Source organism: Rhizoctonia solani, chromosome 15, assembly GCF_016906535.1.
Source record: "Rhizoctonia solani chromosome 15, complete sequence".
Classification (NCBI taxonomy): Eukaryota; Fungi; Basidiomycota; class Agaricomycetes; order Cantharellales; family Ceratobasidiaceae; genus Rhizoctonia; species Rhizoctonia solani.
The window spans coordinates 86,987-113,818 of NC_057384.1; the positions used below are offsets into that span (position 1 = coordinate 86,987).

At 45.8% G+C, this 26,832-nt stretch overlaps 8 protein-coding genes across 8 annotated transcripts; 2 read left to right on the forward strand and 6 right to left on the reverse strand.

The window, feature by feature from the left end:
- Positions 1-273: 273 nt before the first annotated feature.
- RhiXN_11869 (uncharacterized protein) lies at positions 274-609 on the reverse strand (the record flags this gene model as incomplete). Its single annotated transcript, XM_043331684.1, has 1 exon — positions 274-609. One exon carries the CDS (start codon positions 607-609, stop codon positions 274-276), a length of 336 nt encoding a protein of 111 aa, XP_043186445.1.
- Positions 610-847: 238 nt separating this feature from the next.
- Positions 848-2,200, reverse strand: RhiXN_11870 (Retrotransposon gag protein; the record flags this gene model as incomplete). The annotated part of the gene is made up of 2 exons (XM_043331685.1): positions 848-1,194; positions 1,273-2,200. The coding sequence occupies 2 exons, from the start codon at positions 2,198-2,200 to the stop codon at positions 848-850; spliced, it is 1,275 nt and encodes a 424-aa protein (XP_043186446.1).
- Positions 2,201-3,456: 1,256 nt separating this feature from the next.
- RhiXN_11871 (Transposase family Tnp2 protein) lies at positions 3,457-6,477 on the reverse strand (the record flags this gene model as incomplete). Its single annotated transcript, XM_043331686.1, has 13 exons — positions 3,457-3,666; positions 3,714-3,827; positions 3,877-3,977; positions 4,032-4,238; positions 4,288-4,440; positions 4,499-4,641; positions 4,727-4,783; positions 4,839-5,119; positions 5,222-5,298; positions 5,353-5,593; positions 5,647-6,154; positions 6,220-6,249; positions 6,308-6,477. 13 exons carry the CDS (start codon positions 6,475-6,477, stop codon positions 3,457-3,459), a joined length of 2,292 nt encoding a protein of 763 aa, XP_043186447.1.
- Positions 6,478-7,313: 836 nt separating this feature from the next.
- On the forward strand, positions 7,314-10,007 carry RhiXN_11872 (WD40 repeat-like protein; the record flags this gene model as incomplete). Its single annotated transcript, XM_043331687.1, has 5 exons — positions 7,314-7,366; positions 7,417-7,555; positions 7,605-7,652; positions 7,700-9,238; positions 9,291-10,007. 5 exons carry the CDS (start codon positions 7,314-7,316, stop codon positions 10,005-10,007), a joined length of 2,496 nt encoding a protein of 831 aa, XP_043186448.1.
- A 138-nt stretch (positions 10,008-10,145) lies between these two features.
- On the forward strand, positions 10,146-11,657 carry RhiXN_11873 (uncharacterized protein; the record flags this gene model as incomplete). Its single annotated transcript, XM_043331688.1, has 2 exons — positions 10,146-11,450; positions 11,499-11,657. 2 exons carry the CDS (start codon positions 10,146-10,148, stop codon positions 11,655-11,657), a joined length of 1,464 nt encoding a protein of 487 aa, XP_043186449.1.
- Positions 11,658-13,001: 1,344 nt separating this feature from the next.
- Positions 13,002-16,037, reverse strand: RhiXN_11874 (Retrotransposable element Tf2 protein; the record flags this gene model as incomplete). Its single annotated transcript, XM_043331689.1, has 1 exon — positions 13,002-16,037. The coding sequence occupies one exon, from the start codon at positions 16,035-16,037 to the stop codon at positions 13,002-13,004; it is 3,036 nt and encodes a 1,011-aa protein (XP_043186450.1).
- Positions 16,038-16,441: 404 nt separating this feature from the next.
- Positions 16,442-17,986, reverse strand: RhiXN_11875 (Retrotransposon gag protein; the record flags this gene model as incomplete). Its single annotated transcript, XM_043331690.1, has 1 exon — positions 16,442-17,986. One exon carries the CDS (start codon positions 17,984-17,986, stop codon positions 16,442-16,444), a length of 1,545 nt encoding a protein of 514 aa, XP_043186451.1.
- A 6,996-nt stretch (positions 17,987-24,982) lies between these two features.
- Positions 24,983-26,295, reverse strand: RhiXN_11876 (uncharacterized protein; the record flags this gene model as incomplete). The annotated part of the gene is made up of 5 exons (XM_043331691.1): positions 24,983-25,369; positions 25,424-25,612; positions 25,662-25,828; positions 25,876-25,942; positions 26,179-26,295. 5 exons carry the CDS (start codon positions 26,293-26,295, stop codon positions 24,983-24,985), a joined length of 927 nt encoding a protein of 308 aa, XP_043186452.1.
- Positions 26,296-26,832: the final 537 nt, after the last annotated feature.

Below are 26,832 nucleotides of genomic sequence, written 5' to 3' on the forward strand. Positions count from 1 at the left end.
ACCTTTGTAGTATGTCTTCCATTGTTCTCCTTTGTACTTTACAGTTCCCTTGTTCTGTATGATGTATATAATGAAGGGAGAGTTCTGGCATTCAGACCAGAACTTGACCTCCTGTCAATCTACTGACTACCCTCCCCATTCTCCTGCTCTACTCTAAGGGGTCTTGTGCCATATTTGGCAAGTAAACTCTCTCTCTAAAGTGTTGGTTGCAGTCTTCTGCTGATCCCCAAAGCCAGCACTGCCTCTTTAGGCATATATCCCATTCTTCATTAGTCAGACTCTGACAGGAAGCTTGTTGAACTCTTCTTCTCCAAACACCTTGGCATACTGATGGTAATTGGAGGGTACTCCTTCAAGGGGGTTCTTGTCAGCTTCCTCCTCCTCGGCAATGGCCACGTGATCAGGTGCAGTGTGGGGGAAGGATAGGGTGCGTTGGTTCCAATCAATTTCTGGGTTATGGGCGTCTAGCCATTTCAATCCCAAGATAGCAGCGTGAGACCCTGTGTTGCAGATTAGGAAGGTCTCAGTCATTTGTTTGCCATCAAGGGAGAAGGTTAGATTGGCCTTCTTCCAGATTTTTCCAGCCTGGGGGCTCAACCCATTGAGCATTGTAACGGTTTGGGGAGTTGGGAGATCTATGAGGGGTAGGCATAATGCCTTGGCAGTATGGGGGTGAAGGAATGACAATGTGGCGCCTGAGTCTATCAGGACTTCTAACTGTTCCGCTTGTTTCTCTGGCTTAATTGAAATTGTGAAGAGGGGGATATTTTATTGTTACTATGCAATATATTACAGATTTCAATAAGCCCAGAGTCCTTGGGGTCCTTGCGCGCAGCAGCAGGTACCCTTACTCTTTTCCCAATTGGTACTTGGAGTCTTTGCCCGTTTTGGCAGTTTCCTTAGCCTTCCCCTTGTCTTCAATAGGGGTGGCTTTCCAGCCTGTGCAACATTCTGCAAACTTGTGGCCCATTTTTCCGCACTTGATACAGGCGCCGGCGGCGCGGCGGCGGTTTTGCTCTTCCTCCAATACAAAGTTGGGGTTGTTGGAGAGCTTTCTTGAACCGGTGGTTGGCTGGCTGGTACTTGTCCCCCTTGCGGGGTTAGATGATTTGCTAGACTTACTGTCCCTTGGTGGGTGGCTAGCGCGCTCTTCTTGAAGAGCATTATCAATGACAAGTGCTGCATTCTGCAGCTCTAGAAGGGTTCAGGGGCGGTGTTTGCAGGTAGCAATCTGTCAGCTGACCTCCCAGTGGAGGCCTTGGGCAAACTGACCTTTGAGGGCCGCGTCATTCCAGTCTAGTTCCATGGCTAGGGTTCTGAACTTTGTGATATAGTCCGCGCATGTGCTGGACTGGGTGAGGGTGGTGATCTTCTGCTCAGCAGCCCTTGTGGCGTCAGGGTTGCCAAATGCTGCCAAGAATTCCAACTTGAATCCCTCAACGGTTTGGATGATGGCTCGGTGTGATCCAAGCTGGTCAAGGTGTGGGTGGGCCCAGGCCCTGGCGGAGTCCTTCATGTTCATCAAGAGGAAGGAGAGGACCTCTTGATCAGTAGGGAACATCCGCAAGTTGAGGCGGGTCCAGGCCAACATCTGGGTCAGCCATTGTTTGGCTTTGCTCCCTATTTTGCCTGTGTAGGCGTTGGGGTGGTCAACCTTGACCGGAGCAGGATAGGCGGCAACTGGAGCCGGAGGTGGAGGGGCAGCTGTCCCAATTGGGGATTGGAGACGCAGAGATGGAGGGGGAGATGGGACTTGCGGGGGAGCAGCTCTTTGTGGGGTTGGTTGGGCAAGGCTGGGGAGGACCTTGGGTGCTTCTGACCAGAAGGGGGCCCCACTAACCAATCCAATAGGCTTGGCTTTTGCTAAGGGGCATGGCGTTTCTTCCACAGCTTTGGGTTGGGGTCCTTTGGGTGTGCAGGGGCCCTGGAGTTGAAGGGACTTAAGCCCATCCTTGACAACATCAACAGTTTGGGATATATTTTTGACAGTTGTCCAGGTCTCAATTCCTGCTTCCTTGATTTTGGCAATCTCTTGCTTGAGGCGTTCAACTTGGCTGAGGAGGCCAAGGAGGAGTTGCGTGACTTGTTCAAGGGATACCTTGCCATATTCAACAGAGGTGGTTGGCGGAAGTGCGGGTTCCAGGTATCCTTGATCAAACAGGGATTGGGCTTGAGAGGCTGTCCTGGAGCAGGTAGCCATGGTTGGTTGTGGGTAGGAGCAGCCAGCGTGTGAAGAGGCCCGTGAAGAAGAGCGCATGGGGGTACGCAAGGTAATGATGGGCGATTGGGAGTGATGGGGGCTATATAGCCAAGGGTGCCTATATCAGGACTTATGGGTTGCTTTACTACTTGAACGCTAAACCTTTGTCTCAGCCAACCTAGCATTGGACAGTCCTTTCAACCAATCAGCAGCCGTGAGCGGGCATGATGTGGAGCAGGGTTTCTGCAAGCAGGTGGATCAACTGTCTAAGGTTGCAGGTAGAGGGTGCAGTGACCGGAGGTATGCGGACAATTAAGACCTGTCTGCCTTGTAGTAATTTGGTACTAGGTGGGACCAACGCTGGTTTGATTATTAACAGCAAAAGGGGAGTCCAATCACCTGATTTCCCTTGTACTAGTACAGGAGGCTCTCTTGTTTGTTGGGTCTGAGTGGGTAGGATGCAGAACGGTTTGCAACCAACGTAAGGTTGATTACCTAGTGTCCTAGACGTCTGTAAGGACGTTGAGGAGGAGGGCGCTTGCGGCCAGGTGTGACTAAGTAAGAACCGCGTAAGGCGGTGGCAAGCTATCCTACGACAACAACCAGCTATACTACAACAACCAGGGCCGTAAGGGCAATGGCAAGCTATGAAGGTACAGTGGAGAAGCCGCTTAAGGCAGCGTAGGCTAAGTAACTAAGTAGTGTTTTCTGGGCTGTAAGGCCCTTGTACAATGTGGGATGCAACAAGAGGTAATTGACCTGGGTGTTACCATGGTTGGTTGGCCTCCTTATATATTACAGAGGTGGACTAATTACAAATGTATAATATGCAAAACCTTATCAAATAAGAACCCCGCTCTGCAGTTGGTCTTACTCATGCATACGTGTCACTGACGTGTCATGGTGATGTCATAGGTGGAGGTGGCTACGTATGCTGATTAAGCACGGGTGGGGACGTGGCTTGGCGCTTAGTGTATGATATAAGCGCCAAAGTCACGTGATTGAAAATATTGTCTGTTTGCCTTTGTTTAAATCCGAGAAAATGGGAATAAATTCCCTGGTATTGATTGTGTCTACAACAAAGAGCATAAATGTTTGATAGCTGTCAATAGAAGAAGTATTCCATCTGCATCCTGCAACCTCCAAGAAACAAACCCGTGTTGCTCAGCATCAACCTCCTTGGTTTGTTCCAAATTAGCAACATCACAAGCATCCAAAGGTAGATCTGAGTTGCTATCACCAGACTGATTACCAACTCAAGTGGTACGTTGTTGTTTTTTAGGGCGTGTAGTTGGATTGGTGTTTGTTAAGGCCTGCTGCTGGGCTTTTGCAGCGTTACAAGTCACTTTGTCACCTTTTCTCAGCTTGGCTTTCTTCTTTTCCTCTGCTTCTTTGAGTTTTGCCCATGCCTTGTGTGTTTGCTGCTCTACACTGCTGATATCAACTTTATCCCATAGAATAGGAATCTAGTGGGCAAATGAGAGTAGAAATATAATGTACAATAGAAACATACTGCTATTGGAAGGTCAATTGTTGCCAGACTTTGGAGAGGATCGGAAGTCAAGGATCCAGCTGAACTTGTTCCAATACCAACTGGCGGTTGCCCACAGTGTCTGGGTTGTATTGTCTGTATGAGTAATACTGAGTAAAAGAACCAAGCAACAATAAGCAAAAACACTTGCCAAATCAATCATGTTCTGAAGCTCCTTTAACTCTTTTCCTTGTTGTAAGTGATCCATTTCCACCCATATCTTATGAAACTGAAAATCTACAAGGCCTAACAGCATACAAATCTATCAGTTTGAGTCATACAAAAACGTTTTAAGCTCACCCAGGAATAAACAGTGCATAGGGTCAACTATAACCATAGTGGAAGGATCCCAGTATGGTAAGCGTAGCAACACACTGTACCGGTAGCCACCAGGCTTGTCCTTCTGGAAATCTGCAGATATGAAGTTTTCTTTCTGCGTTTTATTAGGCAGCAGTTTGTATGCCTTGGATGCGCATTTATGCTCCTTTCTGGATCTACGTGGAAACTCTATGCAGGGTGAGCAATGTTGTTGGCTCAAAAATAGGAAATAGCTTACTTTTGTTGTATCTATCAAACTCCTTATGCAAGCACCAGCACGCAGTACATGGATATTGAGCACCTGTGCCAGGAAACCCACCAACCTTCCGTGTGGCAGGCGTATTGCAAGCACATGCAACTAGAGCAGCAAAGACCACTTCCAGTGTTCCGTCTATAAAACCTTGCTATCAGCGCTGCAAATCAAAAGGTATATTGCAGGTGCCACATACCAGGATGAGTTATAGACATACCCTCCTTCCAGAGTTCAAGTAACTCAGAAACCATTGGCTTCAAGAAGTTATTTATTGTGTTGACATTTGGCTCATGTGGGCCAGGTGTTACCCCAACAAGAATTTTGTTTTCCGGCCGGTTTCTGAACGGGAAACAAAGTTAGACAACATTGTCCAAACAAATTGGGGTGTACGTACCAAAGATCAGGTGGAAGGTTAGCTATGCACATGCTGATAGCACCCATGGAGTACGACGCGGCACCCTGCCGTGTAGCAGGTGAGAAGCTATACAGCCATGAAGATCATCCGCAGAATCTGGGAACAAGATATATGTACATACCCGTCGCACATCAAAATGAGCCCGATGTTGTGAGGGTTTTCGAAAAACTTGGTATCACCTTTCTGAAAGTTCCGCCAGAGCTCACCATCTTGAATATCTTCGAGTACGTTGTCTGGTTTGCCTTCTCTCCTAAGGTATTCCCGGTGCTTATTGATAGCTTCCAAGATTCCAGGACGTTTGAGTATTGACTTCAACTGACGCTTCACAGAGCCAAATGCATATCGTAGGATTGGCGTGTAGCAATAGGTGACTTTACGTGAACCACGGTGCCGAATTGTCTTCTGTCGAGTGATTAGTTTTTTACATTTGACGCATGTGTGTGGTTTGTCCAACTCCATTGTCGATAGTACTCTAAGGACCTGGCAGCTGAAATCCGGACATACAGCGTAGACATTCATAATGTCGGGAGGATCGCCGGCATGTTGCTGTAGTGTCTCCAACGTCATTGGTAGTCGATGCGCTGTAGTTGTAGTGATTGAGCGATATGTTGGTCACGAAATCATACGGAACTCACCTGGGTTCGACTCAGAGCCACATTGTAATAGGCCTTTCTCCAGACACATATTGATCGTTTTCAGGAAAGCTTCTGCAGCCGTAACTGTTAGGTTACCGTCGCTCGAAAATTTGAGTAACAGCTCTTTGAATACACGCAGCCCATCAGGTAACTCGCTGCGATCCATCGGAGTGTCAATGTTGGGCTCTTGTGCTGTTTCTTCATTCAACTCCAAATCTGGAGCGTCAGGGGTAAGCGGGACCTGTAGAATATCAGACCAACATGCAGCATACCCACCTAGGAGATATTACTCACCTGAGGCGCCTCGTCTTCAAGATTGTTTCCTATCTGACCTATATTCAGCCCAACGGTGGGCGAGGCCGCTCGAGAGTTTGCTGGAGATATAGGGAGCAGGTCATCAAGTTCCGGGTGCGAATCCGTGTCTGTCTCGATATCGGCTGCTTCACCAGACGTGTAGCCCAAGTCAGAAGCCCAATCCATTTCAGGATCGTATATTGGGGTCTGGGGGGCAGTCTCAACTCCGAAGTCACTGTTATCGTCAAGCTCTAGGTCACTCTGGAAGGATTCTTGATTCAACGCGCCATAGTCGAACGCTTCGTGATTAGGCAGACCCCAGGTTGGCAGAGTTGTATCATCGTCGTCGTGATGGTTTTGAGGTGGCGGCGGTTCGAGGTCAATATCCAGATCATCTTCCAGAGTTGAGGCATTGAGAGAAGGAGGCACCGGATCCGCTGATACAGAAGTGCTAGGCCAGAAGCCAAGAGCTACGTCTTGTTCGTGCGCCGCCTGCCGCCAATGCAAACTGTCAATTCGATCAATGCATCGCCGACGTGTACGACGAGAAACTATTGCTTCTTGAGTATGAACCGTGCATCGAGGATCACAAGGCCCATTTTCCTAATATTTTCAAGTGTTTAAAAGGCAAATAGTTTAGACAATCTATTGATTCACATACCGACACCGGGCCCATCCTTCACAAATTATCACCGCAAATGCAGAGTGTTGTAAGCGAACCAGTGTGTTGAGGGAGATGATATCGTTGTATTTGAGCACGTAGTACAGATTTAACGTATACACGAGACTGGACGAGGGTTTTACTAGAGTCCCAGTCGTCGACAGGCCCATCGGCACTCTAGTAGCCCGATAATTCATGCTTACCAACACCATCCGTTCCCCGGTGGTACGCGCCTGTACGCACCCTATTTCATAGCGCAGGCAAGTTACGGCTGTCAGTGTAGTTTTGTGGCAGTTCGTGTGACGCGGACGAACGAGAACAGAAGCAGTCCTGCAGTCCTGCCCGCTCGGCGCTTACCACGCTGGTCCGTGCCTGTCCGCGGGTCCTGTCCGTGACCCCCCTCTTTGCAGTGTTATTGGCTATCAGACAAATTCCCTAACACGTGACACTCACAAGGGCTTGGGCAAGATCGGATGTATTTAGTGTTCAGCGTCTGTTTCTCCAGCTGCCACTGAGCGACCACACAACAATGCCGTTCATAGTCAGGCTTCGTGATATATTCATGTCTCTTAAAAAAAAATCGGAAAAGCATCACGGTGCCTCGTGAGTTGATAGTTTCTCCGCTTCCTTGCTAGCTCCATGACTAAGATGAGCCTATCTGGCTAACTCCCCACAATTCGACTCTAGTGTATCTGTTTCATCCAATCTTACCCAAGTCTCCGAATCACTAGCGGCCAGCAGTGATAGTACAAATGCAAAGAGGACAATTGTCTGCACTGCCATCAGGTCAATCATTACAGCTATTGAGATGCGTGACAATCCACTGGGATTGCCAATCAGTGAAATGAGAGCCTTTGTCGATATGCTTGAGGTATATAACAAACTGACTCCACATACAATCATTGAATGCGAATCATGTCTCATACAGAATGTACACGAAGAACGCAAGGAATACACAGAGTTGGGGCATCAACTAAATGCAATACTGACCGATCTAGCTGAGCAAATGAATCAACCAGTAGGCACTGAAATGACCAACAGCATGAGACGAACTCATGAGTCTGTCGATTCTGCCGTTATTTCAAAGACGTAGCTGATTAGCTTTACAGGGTCCTGAAGGAGGAGATCAACAAGGTCACTAGCCGCCAATCGATGACGAAAAGAAGACGTCTGATCGGTGCAATCCAAGAGGCAAACGAGATAGAGGAGTGCTACCGTCGAATCAATAGTCATCTTCAACGCTTATCAGTATGTGTCTAAGGCATATAAAGTATCATACCTGACAAATCTTTGGTAGCTCAACGTAAACATCAATATCCTCAAGGCGGCAAATAAGCAAGCCATGGTATGCGTCGCAGCTCTTCTCTTGTTTTAGGCTCACGTATGCATCAGGAGCTACGATTAAAAAACATGTCGCCCGCCATGTCGGCAGTCTTCGATTCTACAGCTTCTCATAATGTCAAGCGAGGATCATGCGCACCTGGCACCCGGGTTACACAAATAGACCTATTGCTCAAGTGGGCTCAGAGCCCGGAGGTCGGCAGAACATGTTGGATGAATGGCATGGCAGGCACAGGGAAAACAACCATCGCATACAGCGTCTGCGAGAGACTTAAGGACAGCTGCCAGCTTGGAGCCAGCTTCTTCTGCTCACGAACAATCCCAGAGTGTCGGCAGGTTAAACACATCATACCATCCATCGCGTATCAACTCGCTCGGTTTTCCTTTCCATTCCATGAAGTACTCGATAAAATACTCGACACGGACCCGGATATATATGGGCTAACGTTGAAGACCCAGTACGAGAAGCTGATCGTTGGACCTCTATTGAAATCTTACAGCACTTTGCCCACAAGCTTTATCGTCGTGATCGATGCTTTGGACGAATGCGAGAATCAGGAAAGCGTCGGCCAGATCCTTGACTTGCTCTTATCGACCGAATACACCTTGCCTGTGAGGTACATTGTCTCGAGCCGACCGGAGAAGGAGATTACTCAACGCATGGAGAAACGCGGCGATGCAAACGACGACCCACGGCTGGTGCTGTATGAGTTAGATGTCAATTCCGCCGGCCCAGATATTGGCTTGTATATGCAGCATGAGCTGCAAGGCGTTCCGCTCACCAAGGATGAAATCTCACAGATAGTCCAACGCTGCGGGTCGTTCTTTATCTATGCTTCTACCGCCTGCGGATACATCAAACAAGCGCACGAAATCAACGACCTTGAAGAGGCCTTGGGCGTACTCATGGACTCGACTTTGATCCCGATGGAGCAAGACGATAAGAACGTGATCGACCACTTGTATACGACCATACTAGCTACAGCCTTCCGCAAGTCGGGAATGATCCAGAAAAGCAAAGAAAAAATGCGGGACATACTCGAAACAGTGATATGCGCCATAGAGCCCATGACACTCAATACAATTGGCCAGATGCTAGGCCTGAAGAACGCAGAGCAAGTGGATCGGCTACTCAAGCCCTTACGATCGGTGCTTAACGTCGGAAAAGAAAACAAGCTGGTCACACCCCTTCACGCGTCGTTTCCGGACTTCATGCTGTCCAAGGACCGGTCAAAAGATCTGTGCTGCGAACGTAGAAGGCGACACGCCGCAATGACAAAAGCATGTCTTGAGCTGATCAGCAAGGCCGAGCCGCAGTTCAACATATGTGGCTTGCCATCGTCACACCTTTTAGATAGCGAGGTACATGACCTGGATGCTCGAACCAGCAAGTCAATCTCTAAAGGCCTGGCATACGCCTGTCGACACTGGCCCACCCACCTTGGGTTTGCGGAGCACAGCGATGAATTCGTTGGATGGGTACGCGACTTCTTTTCGTCAAGACTACTGCTCTGGATGGTGATCATGAACCTGACGAAACAAATACGCTATGGGACAACAATGATCCAGAAAGTAGAGAAGTGGTGCAGCGTGGGTCTATGTGCGTATTTGAATTCTCCGTGCTGATACACATACAATCCAGGAACACAAAGCCCCTGAGGATATGACAAAACTAGTGCACGACGCGTCACAGTTTGTGTCTGTGTATGGGAATCATCCTGTATCCCAAAGTACTCCTCACATCTACGTATCTATGCTTCCATTCTGGCCACCCTCCAGACCCGTTTCTACGACGTACATGCCAAGGACAATTGGGGTAATCGAACCGAAAGGGACAGCGATGGCACGAAGGCGACTGGCGCTTATTGCCACGTGGAAGGTCTCGACTGAATGGATTCAGTGGATCGGTCTTTCGGCTAATGGAACACGACTGGCAGCACCCACCGAGAACGGCATAGAGGTATATGATACATCCACTGGCAAGAGCATATCCAGCCTCACGTTCGAACGCACAAGGGGTGTCCACTCAGTTGCCATATCTCCCGATGGCACCCATGTCGCTTTTGCCAAATATCGTGCTGCCTACATATGGAATGTCGGGAATCAAGAGATGACTGCCAATTTGTTCCCCAACCTTACTTCATCCATTAAATGCATCGCATTCTCCACGGATGGATATCACATTGCCTGTGGCACACGTAATGGCGAGGTACACATCCACGCCTTGCATGACGGTACTACCAGTCTTAGTCCACTCAAAGGGCATACCAAAGAGGTCAGGTTGATCGCATTCTCCCCAGACGGTTTGCATCTTGCATCTGCCTCAGGGGACCACACTGTGCGAGTGTGGAATGTATGAACCGGTCAAACGGTGGGTGGGCCATTCAAGCAGCACACCAGCTATGTCTACTTGGTATGCTATTTGCCCAATGGCTCACGCCTTGCCTGGGACTCTAAGTTCAATTCTATTCAAGTGCGGGACGTAACCGCAGGAGCCATGGCACCAGAACTACTCACAATCCACACAACACATCCAACATCAATTACCTTCTCAGCTGGCGGCGCTTTCATTGCGTCTGGATCAGACGATAATGCCATCCGAATATACGATGCACGCACTGGTCAGATGGTGCTTGGTCCGCTAGAGGGTCACACCAACAACGTCACCTTGGTCATATTCTTGCCCGACGGCGCTCGACTATACTCATGTTCACGGGATGGGACTGTGCGCATATGGAACGTCCAGGATCTTGGCGCACCTCATACTATATTAAGGGCGCCGGCTCTCTCCTCAGCTGTCAACTGCATCCGGTACTCGCATAACGGGCTACGACTTGTCTCTGGCTCGAAAGATGGAACGGTGCATGTATGGGATGTGAAGACGGGTGAGCTGGTCATGGAACCACTGCTTGGTCATCAAGACGGCGTATTGTCTGTCGACTACTCACTCGGAGATGTTTATATTGCCTCTGCTTTGGACGATGGAACACTGAGGATATGGGATGCATTGTCCGGTAGCGATATACATGGACCAATTGAGGGGCATAGCAATGCGGTGCTGTGTGTGCGATTTTCGCCTGACGACTCATCCATTGCTTCGGGGTCCAGAGACGGCACGGTGAAAATATGGAATGTTACCAGCGGTCAACAGATAGTCGAGCTGTTCGGGGCAGACGAATTCTATGTGATCTCGGTGGACTTCTCTCCGGACGGGCAGCAAGTCGCCTGTAGCTCTGGCTATGACTCAGATCTAGAAGACTCAGATCTAGAAGACTCAGAGGACCCAGTGCGCGGAGCCATACGAGTGGTGGATCGATCCACAGGACACACAGTGGTTGGTCCGATCCATGCGCATAGCGCCATCAACTCGATTGAGTTCTCCCCAAATGGCATGCGCCTTGTCTCAGGGTCCGGTGACAAATCAGTGCGAATATGGGATGTGCAGACAGGGAAGCAGCTTGCTGCTTGTGGCAAGGACAATGGTGACACAAACAGCAACGATGAAGATAGTAACAATAACCACGCTCATAGTGAAAAAATTAACTCTGTGACATTCTCACCGAGCGGTGGTTATATCGCATCTGGCTCGGATGACAAAACCATTTGCATCTGGAATGCGGAGAACGGCAACCTTATATTCGGTCCTCTCAAGGCACACACGAGTCTGGTATACTGTGTCCAGTTCTCGCCCGACAGCTCACACATTGCATCATGCTCCGATGATCAAACTATCCGGTTCTGGAGCTTGGCGAGCTTGGCGATCAGTGTGCAGAATAGGGTGTTGATGCCATCAGGCGCGTCTGTTTTTCATTCCCACTACACCTGCCTTTGGCTAATGCTCTCTGTCTAGACAATGATCAACATCTCGCTGGGAACCTCGACACCCAGACCAGAAACAACTCGTGGTCACTTGATGAAGAAGGATGGGTGGTGCTACACGGTCATCGAGTGGTCTGGGTTCCATCTGACCTGCGTTCCTGCATCATATATCCTCCACAATGCTTTATGATTGCTGATCAAGGATGCTTGATTCTCAATCTTGATGGACTAAATGTGGGTGACAAGTGGCAAGGCTGCTACCGACCGTAACACGGTGCATTTATCCAGTTCATAGTACCGTAGTCAATATACACATTTCTCTCATACAGTGCCCCAGTGACTAGCAAGACAGAATGCGGTGAAGTACCGCATCAGCATGAGAGGTGAGCAACTACAGCGCACAGGCTGAGCTACCAGCAGGCCTGGATGGGAACGATCCTGCAGGAAGCGTACACGAATCTAGAGGACGACGAATCACTTTGCACAGATTCGATTACTCTGCCTTGACTTGATGCAATACACCTGAAAGATCCCGGCCGATGCAGAACAGACTCTACAAACTTAAGGACAAGAAGCTTGGTCATTGGCAAGTAAGAAATGGTGAAGCCTATATGAAACTCGACAGAAACATCATGTACTTACTAGTGAATTCTAGTATATTCTATCAACTGCAATCAAGTTATAAGTCATAAGAGATCTAGTTGTACAATATATCCGCAGTATGCATAGTTGGACATGTAGTCCTCATAGGATGATTTGACGGGCATACTGAGGGTATAAAAGGGGGCTTGTCCAAGCCCAGTATCTTTACCCTTTTCTCATAATACTTACTATCACTTTCTTTTATCTTGTATATACAATTGTTATGACATTCATATATATATATATCTTATTCACTTATTTCTACAGGTCATGAGCCCCACCTGATCAGCTTATAGCCTTAAGACATAAGACATACACATATTCATAACTCAAGTACTTGCCTATTATGGCCAAGACAACATTGACTACTGTTGGTGCTGTCTCTGGACTTCACCAAATCCCAACCCTGCAGGGAATGGACAATTACAATGCATGGTGTCACGACTAAGCTCGGACCTATGATACAAGTAGGCTTAAAGTCCGTGGCCCTATCACCAATGGACTATGAGAACAAGAGGGGCAACAAAGGCCCAGGGGGTATGATGTAGGGTAGAGGGCAACAAAGGCCTGGTGGGTGATGCTTAAGTAAAGTGCACTAGGCTCAACAAGGGAGCAGGGCAATGGGTAGGTAAGAACTTAGGTGAATTGACAAAGAGGTCAAGTCTTGCTGTTTAGCGGCGACTTGACCTGGTTTAAATACATGAGAAGAGCCACATCAAAAACAACAATACAAAATAGTGAGTCATTTACAATTTCACATCATATATCAAATATGTCACGTGATCTTGATGAGTCATAAATATATACCAAAAAAGGAAACTATCTTGGAAAAAAGGTAGAAAATAGTAAAAAATCATGTCATGCCAATGAAGGTCATGACATTACCCCCTCTTCAAGCTCTAACTGCATCAGGGTGTTCCATGTGGAATTCTTCTATGGCTTCTTGAGCGTTACCCACATTATCCACTGGTTCCCACAAGTTGCTTCCTTTGTTGTATCCCTTCCACTTGACTAAATACCAGAGTTTTTTTGATTTGCCACGCCCTTTCCATTTGCTGTCCAGGATTCTTTCAACTTCATATTCTTCCTCACCTTCTTCTGTGATAGTGGGTGCAGGTTGAGGAGGATCACGGCCATGAGGGTTGGGGTGAAACTTGGTTAGAAGATTGATATGGAAGACTGGATGTATGCGCATTGTGTGGGGTAGTTGTAGCTTGTATGCGTGCGATCCAATTTTCTCAATCACTAGGTAAGGGCCTAACTTTTTATGGCTAAGTTTGATGGACGGCCTATCAGTAGATATGTTCTGATGGCTTAACCAAACTTTATCCCCTACTTGGATTTCTTCTTCTTCCTTATGCTTTTGATCGTAGAAGTATTTCATCCGTTCTTGCGATAATGACAGTGCTGCCCTAACCTCATCATAGCCTTTTTCCAAAAACTCTGCATGTTCATCTGCATTTGGGGTAGACTCGTCTGATTTCTGACCCACAGAGAATTGGGGGTTTAGACCATAACATATTTGGAACGGAGATTTACCCGTGGAAGATTGCTTAAGGTTGTTGAGCGCAAACTCTGCTAAAGGAAGTAGGGATACCCAGTCTGATTGGCGGTGGTTTCCAAACATACGGATGAAAATTTCAACTTCCCGTTGTATTCGTTCTGTCTGTCCATCTGTTTGCGGATGGTAGGCTGTGGAGTATGTGGGTTTGATGTCCAGCCTTTTATATAAGTGACGAATGAACTTGGCGTTGAATGTGGGGCCTCTGTCTGAAACCGTACTTCTGGGAAGACCGTGTAATTTCCATATATACGTGATAAAGAGGTTGGCAATATCAATAGCTGACGCCGTGGATTGAGTGGGAATGAAGTGAACCATTTTTGAGAAACGGTCAATGACAGTGAGGATGGCGTCAAAACCTTCTGAGATTGGTAGTCCTACAATCATGTCATAGGCAATGTCTTCCCAAGGGCGTTCGGGAATCTGTAATGGCTTTAACAGTCCTACTGGTGCCTGATTGGTTGGTTTTGATTGAATACATGTTTCACAGTGGCTGACATAAGAGTTGACAAACTTTTTCATGGATGGCCAATAATAATTCCTTGAGACAAGTTCCAATGTTCTAGCTTGTCCTGGATGTCCTGCCGCTAGTGCATCATGCCTAGATTCCAAGATGAGGTTCCTAATAGTGTCATCTTTTGGTACGAATATTTTTCCTTGACACCATAGTAAACCTTCTCTCAATTCCCAGTCTAAGACCTTTTCTTTGTTCTGGAGTTTGTGCAGAATTTCTTTCAGACGGTCATCCTCGTAAATAGCTTCACCGATTAGGTCATTGATCTCTTGATCCGGAGTAATAGATGCAATGAAAAGTTCCGGTTTCAGGAGAACCTGGTTCTCTACCCCCCCTTCAAGGGGTACTAAATTGTAGCGTCGTGAAAGGATATCAGCTTTTTTATTCTGTGCTCCTGGTCTGTAAATGATCTGGAAATTGTAGTCTACTAGGAAGTTTGCCCATCTGATTTGACGTTTGTTCAAGGACTGTGATGTGGAAAAGTATTCCAAGTTCTTATGATCCGTTAGGACTTGGACTGGTACTTCGGATCCCTCCAGCAGATGACGCCACTCCTTAAATGCCCTAATAACCGCTAGCAATTCTTTGTCAAAGATATCATAGTTTTTCTCAGCTGGGGATAACGACTTGGATAGGTAGGCTACAGGGGCCAATTTCCCTTCAAGGTTGCGCTGGGATAGTATTGCTCCAGTGGCATAATCCAATGCGTCACATTCCACATAAAATTGTCTTGTGGTGTCAGGTTGTAAAAGCAAGGGCGCTGAAGTAAGACATTTTTTAAGGCCGTCAAAAGATTGTTGTTCTGCTGATTCCCATCTCCAATTACTATCTTTCTTGAGCAAATTGTACAGTGGTCGTGCCATATTTCCAAAATTAGGGATAAATTGCCTATAGAAGTTCACAAATCCTAAGAATTCTTGGATGTTTTTGACATTCTTAGGTGTTGACCAATTCAGGGCGTCTGTGACTTTAGATTGATCGACTTCTATACCAAATTCAGATATGATAAACCCTAGATAATCGATTTTCTTGACGTGAAAATGGCATTTCTCAATATTGCAAAAAAGGTCATTATCCTGCAGCCTTTTGAGTACCTCTTGCACATGGGCTTCATGATCTTTTTCATTCAGAGAGAAGACCAGAATATCGTCCAAGTAGATGATGACATAAACGTCCAAAAGATCTCTGAATATTTTGTTCATCATGTCTTGAAAGGCTGCCGGCGCATTTGTCAATCCAAAAGGCATAACCAAGTATTCGAATAATCCGTATTTAGTTTTGAAAGCGGTTTTCCACTCATCGCCTTCTCTAATTTGGACTAAGTTGTAGCCTGCCCTAAGATCAAATTTACTAAAGATCTTAGCACCTTGTAGTTTCTTGATAAGGTTTTGTGGCAAGGGCAGGGGATAAGCGTTCTTCTTGGTCATGCTATTCAACTGTCGATAGTCTACGCACATGCGTAATTTCCCGTTCTTCTTTTTGACAAATAATATTGGAGATGCCATGGGAGATTTGGATGGGCGGATCAGACCTGCTTTAAGTTGTTTTTCAATGGTTTCCTTTAGTTCAGCGTCTTCCCTTGGCCCTAGGCTATAAATGGGGCCGTGTTGGGGTTTTGCGTCAGGGAGCAACTCAATAGCAATGTCATATGGGCGGTGAGGTGGCAATTTTGAGGATTCTTCCTCTGAAAACACCCTAGAGAATTCTTGGTACGGGAGTGGTATTTCCTCTACTGCCTTGAGTTCTAAGACAGTGGGTACAGATAGGCAATTATTGGAACAATAGGATGAGTTAAAAACGAGTGTATGCTTTTCCCATGAGATCTGGGGATTGTGCTTTTTAAGCCATGACATTCCTAAAACTAATTGATGGTTGCCAATGTTGGAAATATGACACTCTAGTTCTTTGGTATGATTGCCAATAGTGCATTTAAAGCGAGTGAAATGGGTAATTTGGCCAGAGTCAATTTCTCGGCCATCTATAACACGTAATTTTTTTGGGATTTGGTGTAAATAAGCAGGAAGTCGGTACGTTTCAACCAAAAGAGGGTGTATGAAGCAAGAAGTTGCTCCGGAATCAATCATGGCTTTCCCTTGAAATGGTTTAGCCAAAAAACTGGATTTTTGGGATAGAGGAGTTTCACACGGATTTGCAGTAAATGATGCATATATTTGTGATGTATTACATAGAGAGAGTATTTCCAAATTGTTGTTCTCACAATGCAAATCCGCAAGCATACAGCCAAGCGCCTTACTCCTTAGTCGGCCTTGGCTTTTCCTTTTCCCGACTCCTCCTCATCAGAAACTACTTCAATTCGACTTTCTTCTTTGGGCCTTTCCCAAGACCATTCAACGTTAGCCACATGTCCAGACATGGGCTTAGAGGGGCAGCTGCGCGCAAAATGTCCTTTGCCACCACATATATGGCAGGTGAGGTTTGCAAAACCCCTTCCATCAAGATCCATGGGACCTGGACCCTTTGTGTTTGCGGCAGGAATAGGAATAGGGGCAATGATTGGTTTAACAGGCGCAGCCGCAGCAGGGCGTTTGTCTTTTTTAAGAGAGGGGAATGGTATCATGGTATCCTTGGTCTCCCCATTCCACCTAACATTGGGCATATTGCCGGAGGTTGTACGTACAATTGAGGTAATGGCGCCTTTCTTGGCGCGGCAAGTAGTAGGATCAATCATGTAGACATTGTCCCCAACGTTAAGGCAAGTGCGAGTGGAAGTGGGGTCGGAGGTGGAAGTGGGAACAGCAGTGGGAGTGGCACAAACAGTGGAGACAGAGGGGTTGGATAGACGCGTGGATTCAATGTGATTTGCAATTTCCTCTGCCTTGTCATAGACCTGTTGAGCCGTGGCGCAACGCCATTGGAACATAGTAGATAGCATGATGTCTTTGATGTCATTTTTGAGTCCATCATAGTACTTATCGCGCAGTGTCTCGTCGCTATAACCCAAGGATACGGAGTACTGTTGAAATTCTCGAGTGTACTCCTGGACTGAAGCCTTCTGCCGCAAGTTGTTCCATTTTTGGCAATATTTTTCATCGCGGTTAGTGTCCACATAATGTTTAGTGAACTCAGCCCAGAAAGTATTGATATCCTCCAACAGAGGGACTGCTTCTCCCCTGAACACTTTTCTTTCTTTATATGGACGAACCCAGTCCTCAGCTGCTCCTTCAAAATATGATGTAACCCACAAGATTTTTTCTTCGTGGGATTGGTTGGCCCCCTTTGCCCTTATATAAGCTTGACAGGCAATGATGAAATTGAGGGCGTCTTCTTTTTTGCCATTGAACTTATTGGGCTTGGCAAACTTCAGATCCAAAGACGCAGAAGCAGGTGGGGGAATGTGGGTAGTGGTGGCTGTGCTTGTACCAGCAGGTGGAGGAGGTGGAGGTGGGGCTGTAGGACAAGCAGTAGACATATGGAGCAATTGATCTTGCACAACCTGAATGGAGGCCGCGGCTCCTTGAATTTGATTTGAATAAAACACATGTTGATTACGTGACTGGTCGCAATGTTCCTCCAGTTCCGCTCTTAACAATGCTAATTGATCACTTTGGGCTTCGTAAGCCCCTTGTAATTGGGAAAATTCTTTTTTTAAAATGATCATATTCTGGGCTACCATATCAAGGAGTTTGCGATCTGACATTTGATCAAAAGACATGGGAGAATAAACATGAGGCGGCACAGCCGCAGGAGCAGGAGTATGTGTACGAGAGGATGGAGCAGACCATCCTGATTGAATTTGGGGAGAAATCAAATTAGTCTCTCCCATCGCGCCCAAGCCAGGCATTGTCATATGAGACTGCAAAAAACTCATATTCTTTGTAATAATGGATTCGGCCCTTTCCGTCTTGGGTGATATCCTGAATAGAGCAGTGGAAGTTATCTAGCTCGAGCTCTTTTTCAACTAAAAGGCGGTCCCTTTCCTCAATAAGTTGTACTTGCTCTTCAATGGTAAGAGCAAGGTCGCGGTTATGGGCTTCAAGATTGGTAATAAGGTTCCTTTGTTCCTGAAGATCTGCCTCGTAGATATTATTAAGGCGCTCTGCAAACGACTTGTGATGTTTAATATGGGCTATGGTTTGGACAAGCCCTGGTTCTTCGATGCGAGCAATATGTTCTTCGAGGTTGTTGATGCGACCAACTAGAACGTGGTTGATGTCACTGAGAGTTTTTTCGAGGTAGAGGTAGCGGGTGACGATGGAGTAGGGCCAAAAGATGGCGAAGAGGATAAGATCTAAAAAATCAAACACTAGAGTGCGTTCCCGATATAAGTCGGTACTCGATCAGATAGGTAGTAACGGATTTATAGTGCTAATTACTAACTGTTTGCCTTCCCACTAGCGTTAAACTATCCTTTTCTAATATCAACAGCTGTGTACGGGCGTGATGATTAGTCAGGTTTTTAGTAAGCGGAGGTTCAGCTGACTAACAGCGTATGACTAAAGGTGCGGACACCCTGGTATGCGGACGATTGCTGGCAAAGGGCTATCCCGCAACCTTACTGGCACTCGTATTCCTGTCTTTGATTATTACACAGGGGCTACGATGTGATGCCGTTTCAGGCTTTGGTGCTTATCTAAGCGCAGTTCTCGTTTGTTGACAAGAGTACGAGTAACAAGACTTGACCTAGTGTCACGACTAAGCTTGGACCTATGATACAAGTAGGCTTAAAGTCCGTGGCCCTATCACCAATGGACTATGAGAACAAGAGGGGCAACAAAGGCCCAGGGGGTATGATGTAGGGTAGAGGGCAACAAAGGCCTGGTGGGTGATGCTTAAGTAAAGTGCACTAGGCTCAACAAGGGAGCAGGGCAATGGGTAGGTAAGAACTTAGGTGAATTGACAAAGAGGTCAAGTCTTGCTGTTTAGCGGCGACTTGACCTGGTTTAAATACATGAGAAGAGCCACATCAAAAACAACAATACAAAATAGTGAGTCATTTACAATTTCACATCATATATCAAATATGTCACGTGATCTTGATGAGTCATAAATATATACCAAAAAAGGAAACTATCTTGGAAAAAAGGTAGAAAATAGTAAAAAATCATGTCATGCCAATGAAGGTCATGACACATGGCACATACAAACAGAAGATATCCTCACAGATATTGGACTATACAAACATGCAAGTGAGACTCTGAAAGAGCCACCACAGACATTGGACACTATTGTCCAAGCTACAACTGATGATGCAGGAATTACATCACCCAACTACAAACAGACTACTCCAAATCTCAAACATTCCAAGTTGGTTAAATCCAATTGTGTTGTGTGCCAACTGTAAGGTTGGGTACATGCTAGTGGTGGGTGCTTACAGCTGTACTAGCAGGGAGAAAAAGTTTGGAAATGCTGTCACGTGATGGCCCAGTGTCCTAGACGTCCTTAAGGGGCGTCAAGGCAGCGGGCGCTTGTGGCCGTATAAGGCTAAGTAGAAACCGCGTAAGGCAGTGGGGGTGCTACCTACAACAACAAACTATCTAACTACAATGACTGTTGTAAATTGGGGGAAAAGAAGTTGAGACTCTGGTGCTGAGCAGAGTCTGTGTTGGAAGATTTCCCAATTTCCAAGCTAAGTAAAGAAGTAGCTTCTTTAGGGTTCTCTGGGTCTAGTTATCTTGAATACAATCAACTACAGATATATCTTTTCTCAGTGTAAAGTGTCTTAGTAAGTATTTCTGTAAGAGCAAGAGTACTGGCTCAGGTTCCCTTTGGCAGAGATAGTTATGTAAGTTTCACTCCTAGTTGCAGGAACTAACTGGTTACTTAGTATATATCCTTCTTTAAGGATGATTGCCTTCTGTTCACTTAACCTAAGAACTCTGTATCAGGTCTACAACCTTTCCACACTATGGGTACTTGGGAGATCCACTTATACAAGTTTAAGTTATTTGAAATCTTGAGGCACAATATATCACACAATTGAGGGGGGCAAGCCCAAACCCAAGAGTGACAGTCAACAGTAACAGTGAGTGGTAAGAGTGAAGGGTGGGTGCCCTCCAAGGGTATGCAAGAGTCCCCTTTTATACCCTAGAGTGGCAAGGTTACTGAGTCATTCACCTAGTCAGAGTATGAATATGACTTGCTTAGGACTGTGCTTCCTAAGACTTTGATTGGTGGGTGGGAAGGCACAGATATGACTAGGATGGAATGTGGCTGCTCCTGGGTTGAACTGCAATTAGTTAAAAATAGAAACATCTAAATACATGACTCAGTCTATCAAGAAATGCTTGGCAGCCAATGAGCACTTAGAGTGAGTCATTAGTGTGAGTCATTCTGGTGGCAAGCAGAATGACTCATAAGCAGGATTTGCAGTGCCACTAGAAATTACTAGATAAGGAGAACCTTAGTAATCTCATGAGAGGTATGACTCAACTAAGCTAGGAATAAGGTTCATTTCCCAAGTTAGAGCTAGTCATGTGATGAGCTAGATGTAAAGATACAAATATAATGATTAGTAAGGTACTTGAGCCACATAGATAGAATCTTGTGAAGCTAATATCTCCATGAGATCTTATCGTATGAGCACGTGACAGGCAGCGTTAGAACGAGCGGAAGGAGCTCTATTGAACAATATGTAACACATACAGTCAATATGAGCGTTACATAGAGTAATGACAGGAATAATGGAAAATAGGAGTCAAATGGCCATTAAATCAGAAAGTCAGATATATACAGATTATTGTGGATGGTGAGCTGTGAATGCAAAATTGTGTGATACATAACACTTGGCATTCTCACAACCCTAGATAAGCTGTGTGTCCTGGACACAGTCACATGACCAGTACAAGTGGTTGCATCCTGGCCCAAGCCCAAATTTGGGGGGTAGCAGGTGTAACCATGGGTTGTCAGCAGAGGAATAATAGGGCTCTATGGCTTAGTGGTCAAGCTGGTTCAATTCCAGCTAGTTCTATTTTCCTCTGTTTATGACACCATGAATATTGACCAATGGTAAGGATGTGTTATGGAACAGGATAAAATAGTAAAGAATGGCAAAGCAAACATGATTTGGCCTTGAAATTAGTGTAGACAAACACTTGTAAAGTACATAGAAATATTCCTTGAATTTTTCTGTTATTTCTACTATTTTTAATCATGTAAATACTCAAGGTATTAAGGGAGAAACAGTTCCTTGAAGGGAAGACTTAATAACTTGAGTCTAACTAGCTATTCTTAAGTAAGCACTCTGCTTTCCAGAAGCTACTACCAAGTAGCTAAGAGGAAGGTCTGGGCCTCACTAAGAGCACAGCTTGTTTCAGCCTTTTCCTAGAGTGTCTTAGTGAGGGGAAGGATATTCTTAGAACTGGAGGCTAACTCTTATAAGGCATGGCTTTATGAGACAGGCTCTCACTTAACATCTCATCTCTTTTCATCTTGTCATGTATCTTACCCTACTGTATATAGTAATCACAGGCCTCTAAGGGTATAAATAGCCCCTTGAACTGGCCTTTTGAATGCATCACATTTTACCATCCTCTCTCAGCCTGTGTGACTCTTAAGAACTTCTATTGATCTCTTTAAGTATCATACATAGTAAATTTGCCTAAAGCTCTTAAGTTTGGCGCATATAGCCTCTAGGACGGTCCCAACCTATACAGGGAACCTAGAACCAGCTTAAGTGCAACCTTGCCAAGACTTCCAGGCTGTCTGCTAAGTTTTTGGTGCTTCCACAACGCCTTTACCCCCTTGTCTACTGTTGGAGACAAGAAATTAAATTTCTATAATTCTCAATTAAATTACAGTGAGTTCCAGAGACTGACATTTAGGTTTTATACCACTTTGCTTGTACCTTGCGTTGCCTGCTGAACAGTAATACGCTCATTACTGGTTATTGGTAGGGATCACCCTGATACTAACCACCTTACTCTCCTATCAAGATAACTAGCCACTCTAATATACTCTAATTTCACTAGCATAGATTTCTCTTATTACTTATCTTCCTAAGTTTTCTACTTTCTATAGTTAGACAGTTACCTTATTTGTCTTTTCTCCTCTTTTGGCCTCTTTCTTTCTTCTTTAGAGTATTTTGTTTTATTACTTTTTCCCTATCTATAACAGGATGCAATCTCTGTTAAGGTTCAATTGCCAGGCAAGTTGCTCTGCCTGTTCACACAATAGTTTCCCTGCTGCACTGCCTTGGCAGGGGTATATAAGAGAGTGATCCACTGAAGAGTTTGACACATCAAACAAAACCTTCAACCCTTGACAAGTAAGTGTTTTAGGTTTGGAATCAGGCAGTTTTTGCTGTGGTTGGTTATGTTTAGCCAAGGTGACACCCTGACCTTTGGCTGGGGCTAGCTTCTTCCTTTTCAAGCTCAGTAAGTGTTGTACACCACTGTAAGGTGGGTACACGCTGGTGAAGGCAGGCACTTAGGGCCATACTACTACAAGCAAGACTTATGTAATCTAACTAATAGGCTATACTAAGATTGCATAAGGCAATCAACTATGCTATACTACTGATGATGGGGCCCTAGGCCTAGGAGGTGTGGTGAGTTAAGTGGGGGTTGACGTCTGAGATCTGATGGGGGCTGGCTACTTAGCTGGCTGGGTGATCCTCCTCAATGAATATGAGACAAGGTAAAATTGACTTGGGGTCTCCAAGCAATTTTCCTGCTGTATATATAGATAAAGAGGCGCTATCTACATGGTCTGTGCGCGTGAGAAAAGAAGTACATAACTGAAATAAGAAGGATGCTACGGGCTGCGCAGAAGCATGGATTCCTCCTAAGCGCCCTTGGCATGGCACCTTGGCGCAGCATTTTGGCATAATAGGTGCCAAGATCATGTGATTGAAAAACATAAAGTAAAGAGTTTGGAAAAAAAGGTAGAAATATCAGAAAAATTGGGCAGTTCTAATGGTATAAAGTTTGGGAGTGTAACAGTAAGCATGGGGAGCAGGAACAGCAAAAGCGCACTGGGTACGCTGCCTGTGGGAGAGAAGAGCTGTGTGATGCATGACAAGAAGAAGTAATGGACTGTGTCAGCAAGTAGCATACACAGTACACTGCATGCAGAAGAGTATGCCCTGTGTGACAAGAAGCTTGGAGCTGCTCTGCCAAGTGGTGTACTTGGTGCGCCATGACCACAAGGAGCTGGTTGGTGTGACAGCATGGGTACTGGTACACCACTTCTCAAAGCAAAGGCCCTTACATAGTCACACAGCCCTGGTCTGGGAGGGGCGTACTAGGTACACTGTGGAAGTTGCAATGTGTGAGCATGGTGGGGTGGGCATACCAAGTATGCTATACACATACAAGCTGGCTGGTGGGAGTGATCTTAGTCAGGAAGTGAATCCTAACCAAAGGGAATGAACTAGGAAACTAGGAAAGTTGGTCACTCACCACTCCATCCTAGGGCTCATCCTAGTATCCTAGGATCCTAGGATGGTTAGGAGACAAATCCTAGGTGGGCTTAAAAATGTGCAGTCCTCACAACTGGTGTAAATAGATTGCCATCCCAAAATAAGTGTGGGATTAGGTAGTGTCATAAACAGAGGAAAATAGAACTAGCTGGAATTGAACCAGCTTGACCACTAAGCCATAGAGCCCTATTATTCCTCTGCTGACAACCCATGATTACACCTGCTACCCCCCAAATTTGGGCTTGGGCCAGCATGCAACCGCTTGTACTGGTCATGTGACTGCGTCCAGGACAGGTAGTAGCTCTGGTTGTGTAAGATAATGCTTAGGCCTCTGGCAGGGACAATTCTTGGATCTCAGTAGATAAAGACATATAAATTCAAAGAGGATCAAGTCCTCATTGTTGTTGTCCATCAACATGTCAAGGACTAAATTGTCCAAGTCCAAGTCCAAGTCCAAGTCCTTTGCATGATACCAATAATTTAACTGATACATAAAGCTGGCAAGCAGAAGGTAGAAGTGTTACGCAGTCACACATCATGTTTTATACAATCCCACACACAAACTCCAAGCAGGAAGGAATATAAATTCATTCACACAATTATTTCTAGAAAAGGTCTATTGAGCAACATGACCATGGTTTACAGAAAGCCACTTTAGAACAGTCCAGTGCTGGTCCAAGCCAGCACAGCCTCCCATCCTTGGGCCAAATCTGTCCCATCCTGACGGACCAATTTAGAACGTGCCAACTGTTCTAAATTTCTTACAGAATTCCACCCACTATCACACAGGTATTGTTTTTCCTTATAACAGTACTGCAGTACTTCTGCAGAAACATACTGGAGCTCAAAAAGAGATACTTAGTAAAAGCAAAAAACCAAGGGTGCGGAAAATCCGCACCCTGCTAGCCTTCAGTGTGTGCAACCCATGTCCACTAATGTATCTTTTCCCATATACACTCTGGAGCGTGAAAATACATGCATCAGCCAAATGCCATTGAACACCTATTGAACACCTTCCCAGATGCTTTTGATATAATACCAGAGAAAACATTTGGATTCTCACGGACTCTAGCCGCAGCGGGAGGGGGGAACTTTGTCAGTGGGAGTCATTGCATGTGTGTTTTGAATCTAAACCACTTCTTGATCTATTACCTTCCTCACCAGTGGTGGATGATTCGAAATTTTGGCCCAATTGTTGCTGGAAATCACGCCACGCTCCTGATGTTTGGGCAAAGGTACCCACCACCGTGAAAACTTGGACGTCCAGTGATGCCAGTTTTCTGTTGGAGGCCGCCAGGCTGGCTCTGCCGCATACCGTTTAGTCTTGGCAGACTCCTTGCCCTCAGGTTTGGATAGTTCATTTTGTTGGCAGGCAAGTTCAACAGCAGCAACCCACTCAGCTATTCTAGATAGTTTGGCTCAAGCAAATGAGACCCGGGACGGGGATGAAAGGGAGGGGGATGGGCTCAAGCTAGGAATCAAACCATTTGGAGTAGAAACAGAGAGGGATTTGCCCAAGCTATGGTCTACCAACTTGCTGGGTTCGTGTTCCAGATCGTCAAACAAATGGTTGAGATTATCCTGACCAGAGCCCCTTTGAGAGCCAACTGGAGTTTGGGAACAATCAACCTCATGGATTGAATTGGGTGTTTCAAGATATTGCGGGGTCTGGGAGGCATGGTTGTTAGTTGTACCCGCAGGAGAGCTGCGTGAGGATCCCCGTTGCAAGGGATATAAACCGGGTGGAGCAGCATTGTTTGACGCATTTGCTAGAGAGTCATAAACGTAACCAAGATCAAGCAATTGCTTGGTTGTCAAAGATGTAGGTGGATTCCCCCGAAAGGCTCAAAGCTTGGGCACAGCATTGAAAATGACAGCATACGGGTGAACATGTGACTTCAAAAGAGGGAAATCAGAGAATGGCGGATAGTAAAGATCTTGACGCGGTTCTGCTTGGTCCCATTCGTAGCGCATGATGGCAATATCCTTGTTGGCCACAAACAAGGGCATGAACTCGTAAGTGTATCCAGATTTTTTGACAGGAAACCACTATTTGACAAACGTTATTTGGGTTTAACCAGTGGGTTATCTCACTCACTTCTCTGCTCCAAAAGTCAGGCCATGGACCACAATTGCCCCTAGACTCACGATCTTGCTTTAAGGCGTCAATCTTGCTGATAATCTGCTGAACGTCAGCTTCAAGGGGAACCAGAACCCAGCCTGGGTTTTTTTTGTTATCAAATGCAAGATGCAGGTCAGACCGTACTGTGAAAGCGTAAGCAGTGTGATAGCACAGAGATTTGGAGACCCACGATAAATATTGAACCAGCGGCTGTTAAGGTCCAGCTTTTGGCCAAAAGCATACTGAAGGCGCCGTATCTGAGAATTAAACAATTCACATGGGAATATAATGTTAAAAAATGGGTAAGCCACACGCGTACATTAAAACAACATAAATTTCATACCTCCGGCACCTGGGATTTTTTGGATATTAAATGGGCCATCTGAATTGCTATCAATGGGCTGGCCTCTCCTGTAATCAAGCATCTCCTTCCTTGTGGAGAAACGCGAACCAGTTCTTCCCTGACCTGGCTTGAGACTGTTCTATTGCTCACAGATACTGCCCGCATCCACCAGTGATTGGAAGTATGATCAGTACCATCCTGTGAGTCAGTGTAATCGGAAGAGATGGGGTGAAGAATTGAAGAGTGGGCAGTGGATGAGGAACTCATGGCTATCCAAAGCGTGAACGTGATCAGTTACAAGCCTATATAAGCGCCAAAGTGTCAACCTAGACCCTTACCTTGGTCCAAGCCCTTGGGATGAGTCCCAAAGAGGTCAAACGGGCAAGCTTTTTTGGATAAATTTACAACTTATTAATCATAATTACTCTGGCCAGATCACAAGGTGGGATACCAAGGCTCCATCCAGAGCACAGCTATGCACATAAAGAGAAAAAAGCGGTCAAGCATGAGAGAGGGGCGCACAAAAAGCGGTAGATCTACAGAGACTACATGGCAAGAAAAAGGTCTGCCAGAGCAGGGGCTCTCAGGAGGCTATTGGCTACTATATATGGCAAGGAAAGCGGGGTGAGATAATGGCAGAAAGATAGACGTGAACATGTGGATGTTATGCCAGGTGTAGCATGGGCGCAATAACTTAACGAAATAAAGTCATTAATCAAGGCTTTCAGCATCATTAATTTATTTGTTAGATCTTAGGCCTTGGTAAAAGCAATATCGGCGTACTCATTTAAACCCCAAATCTTT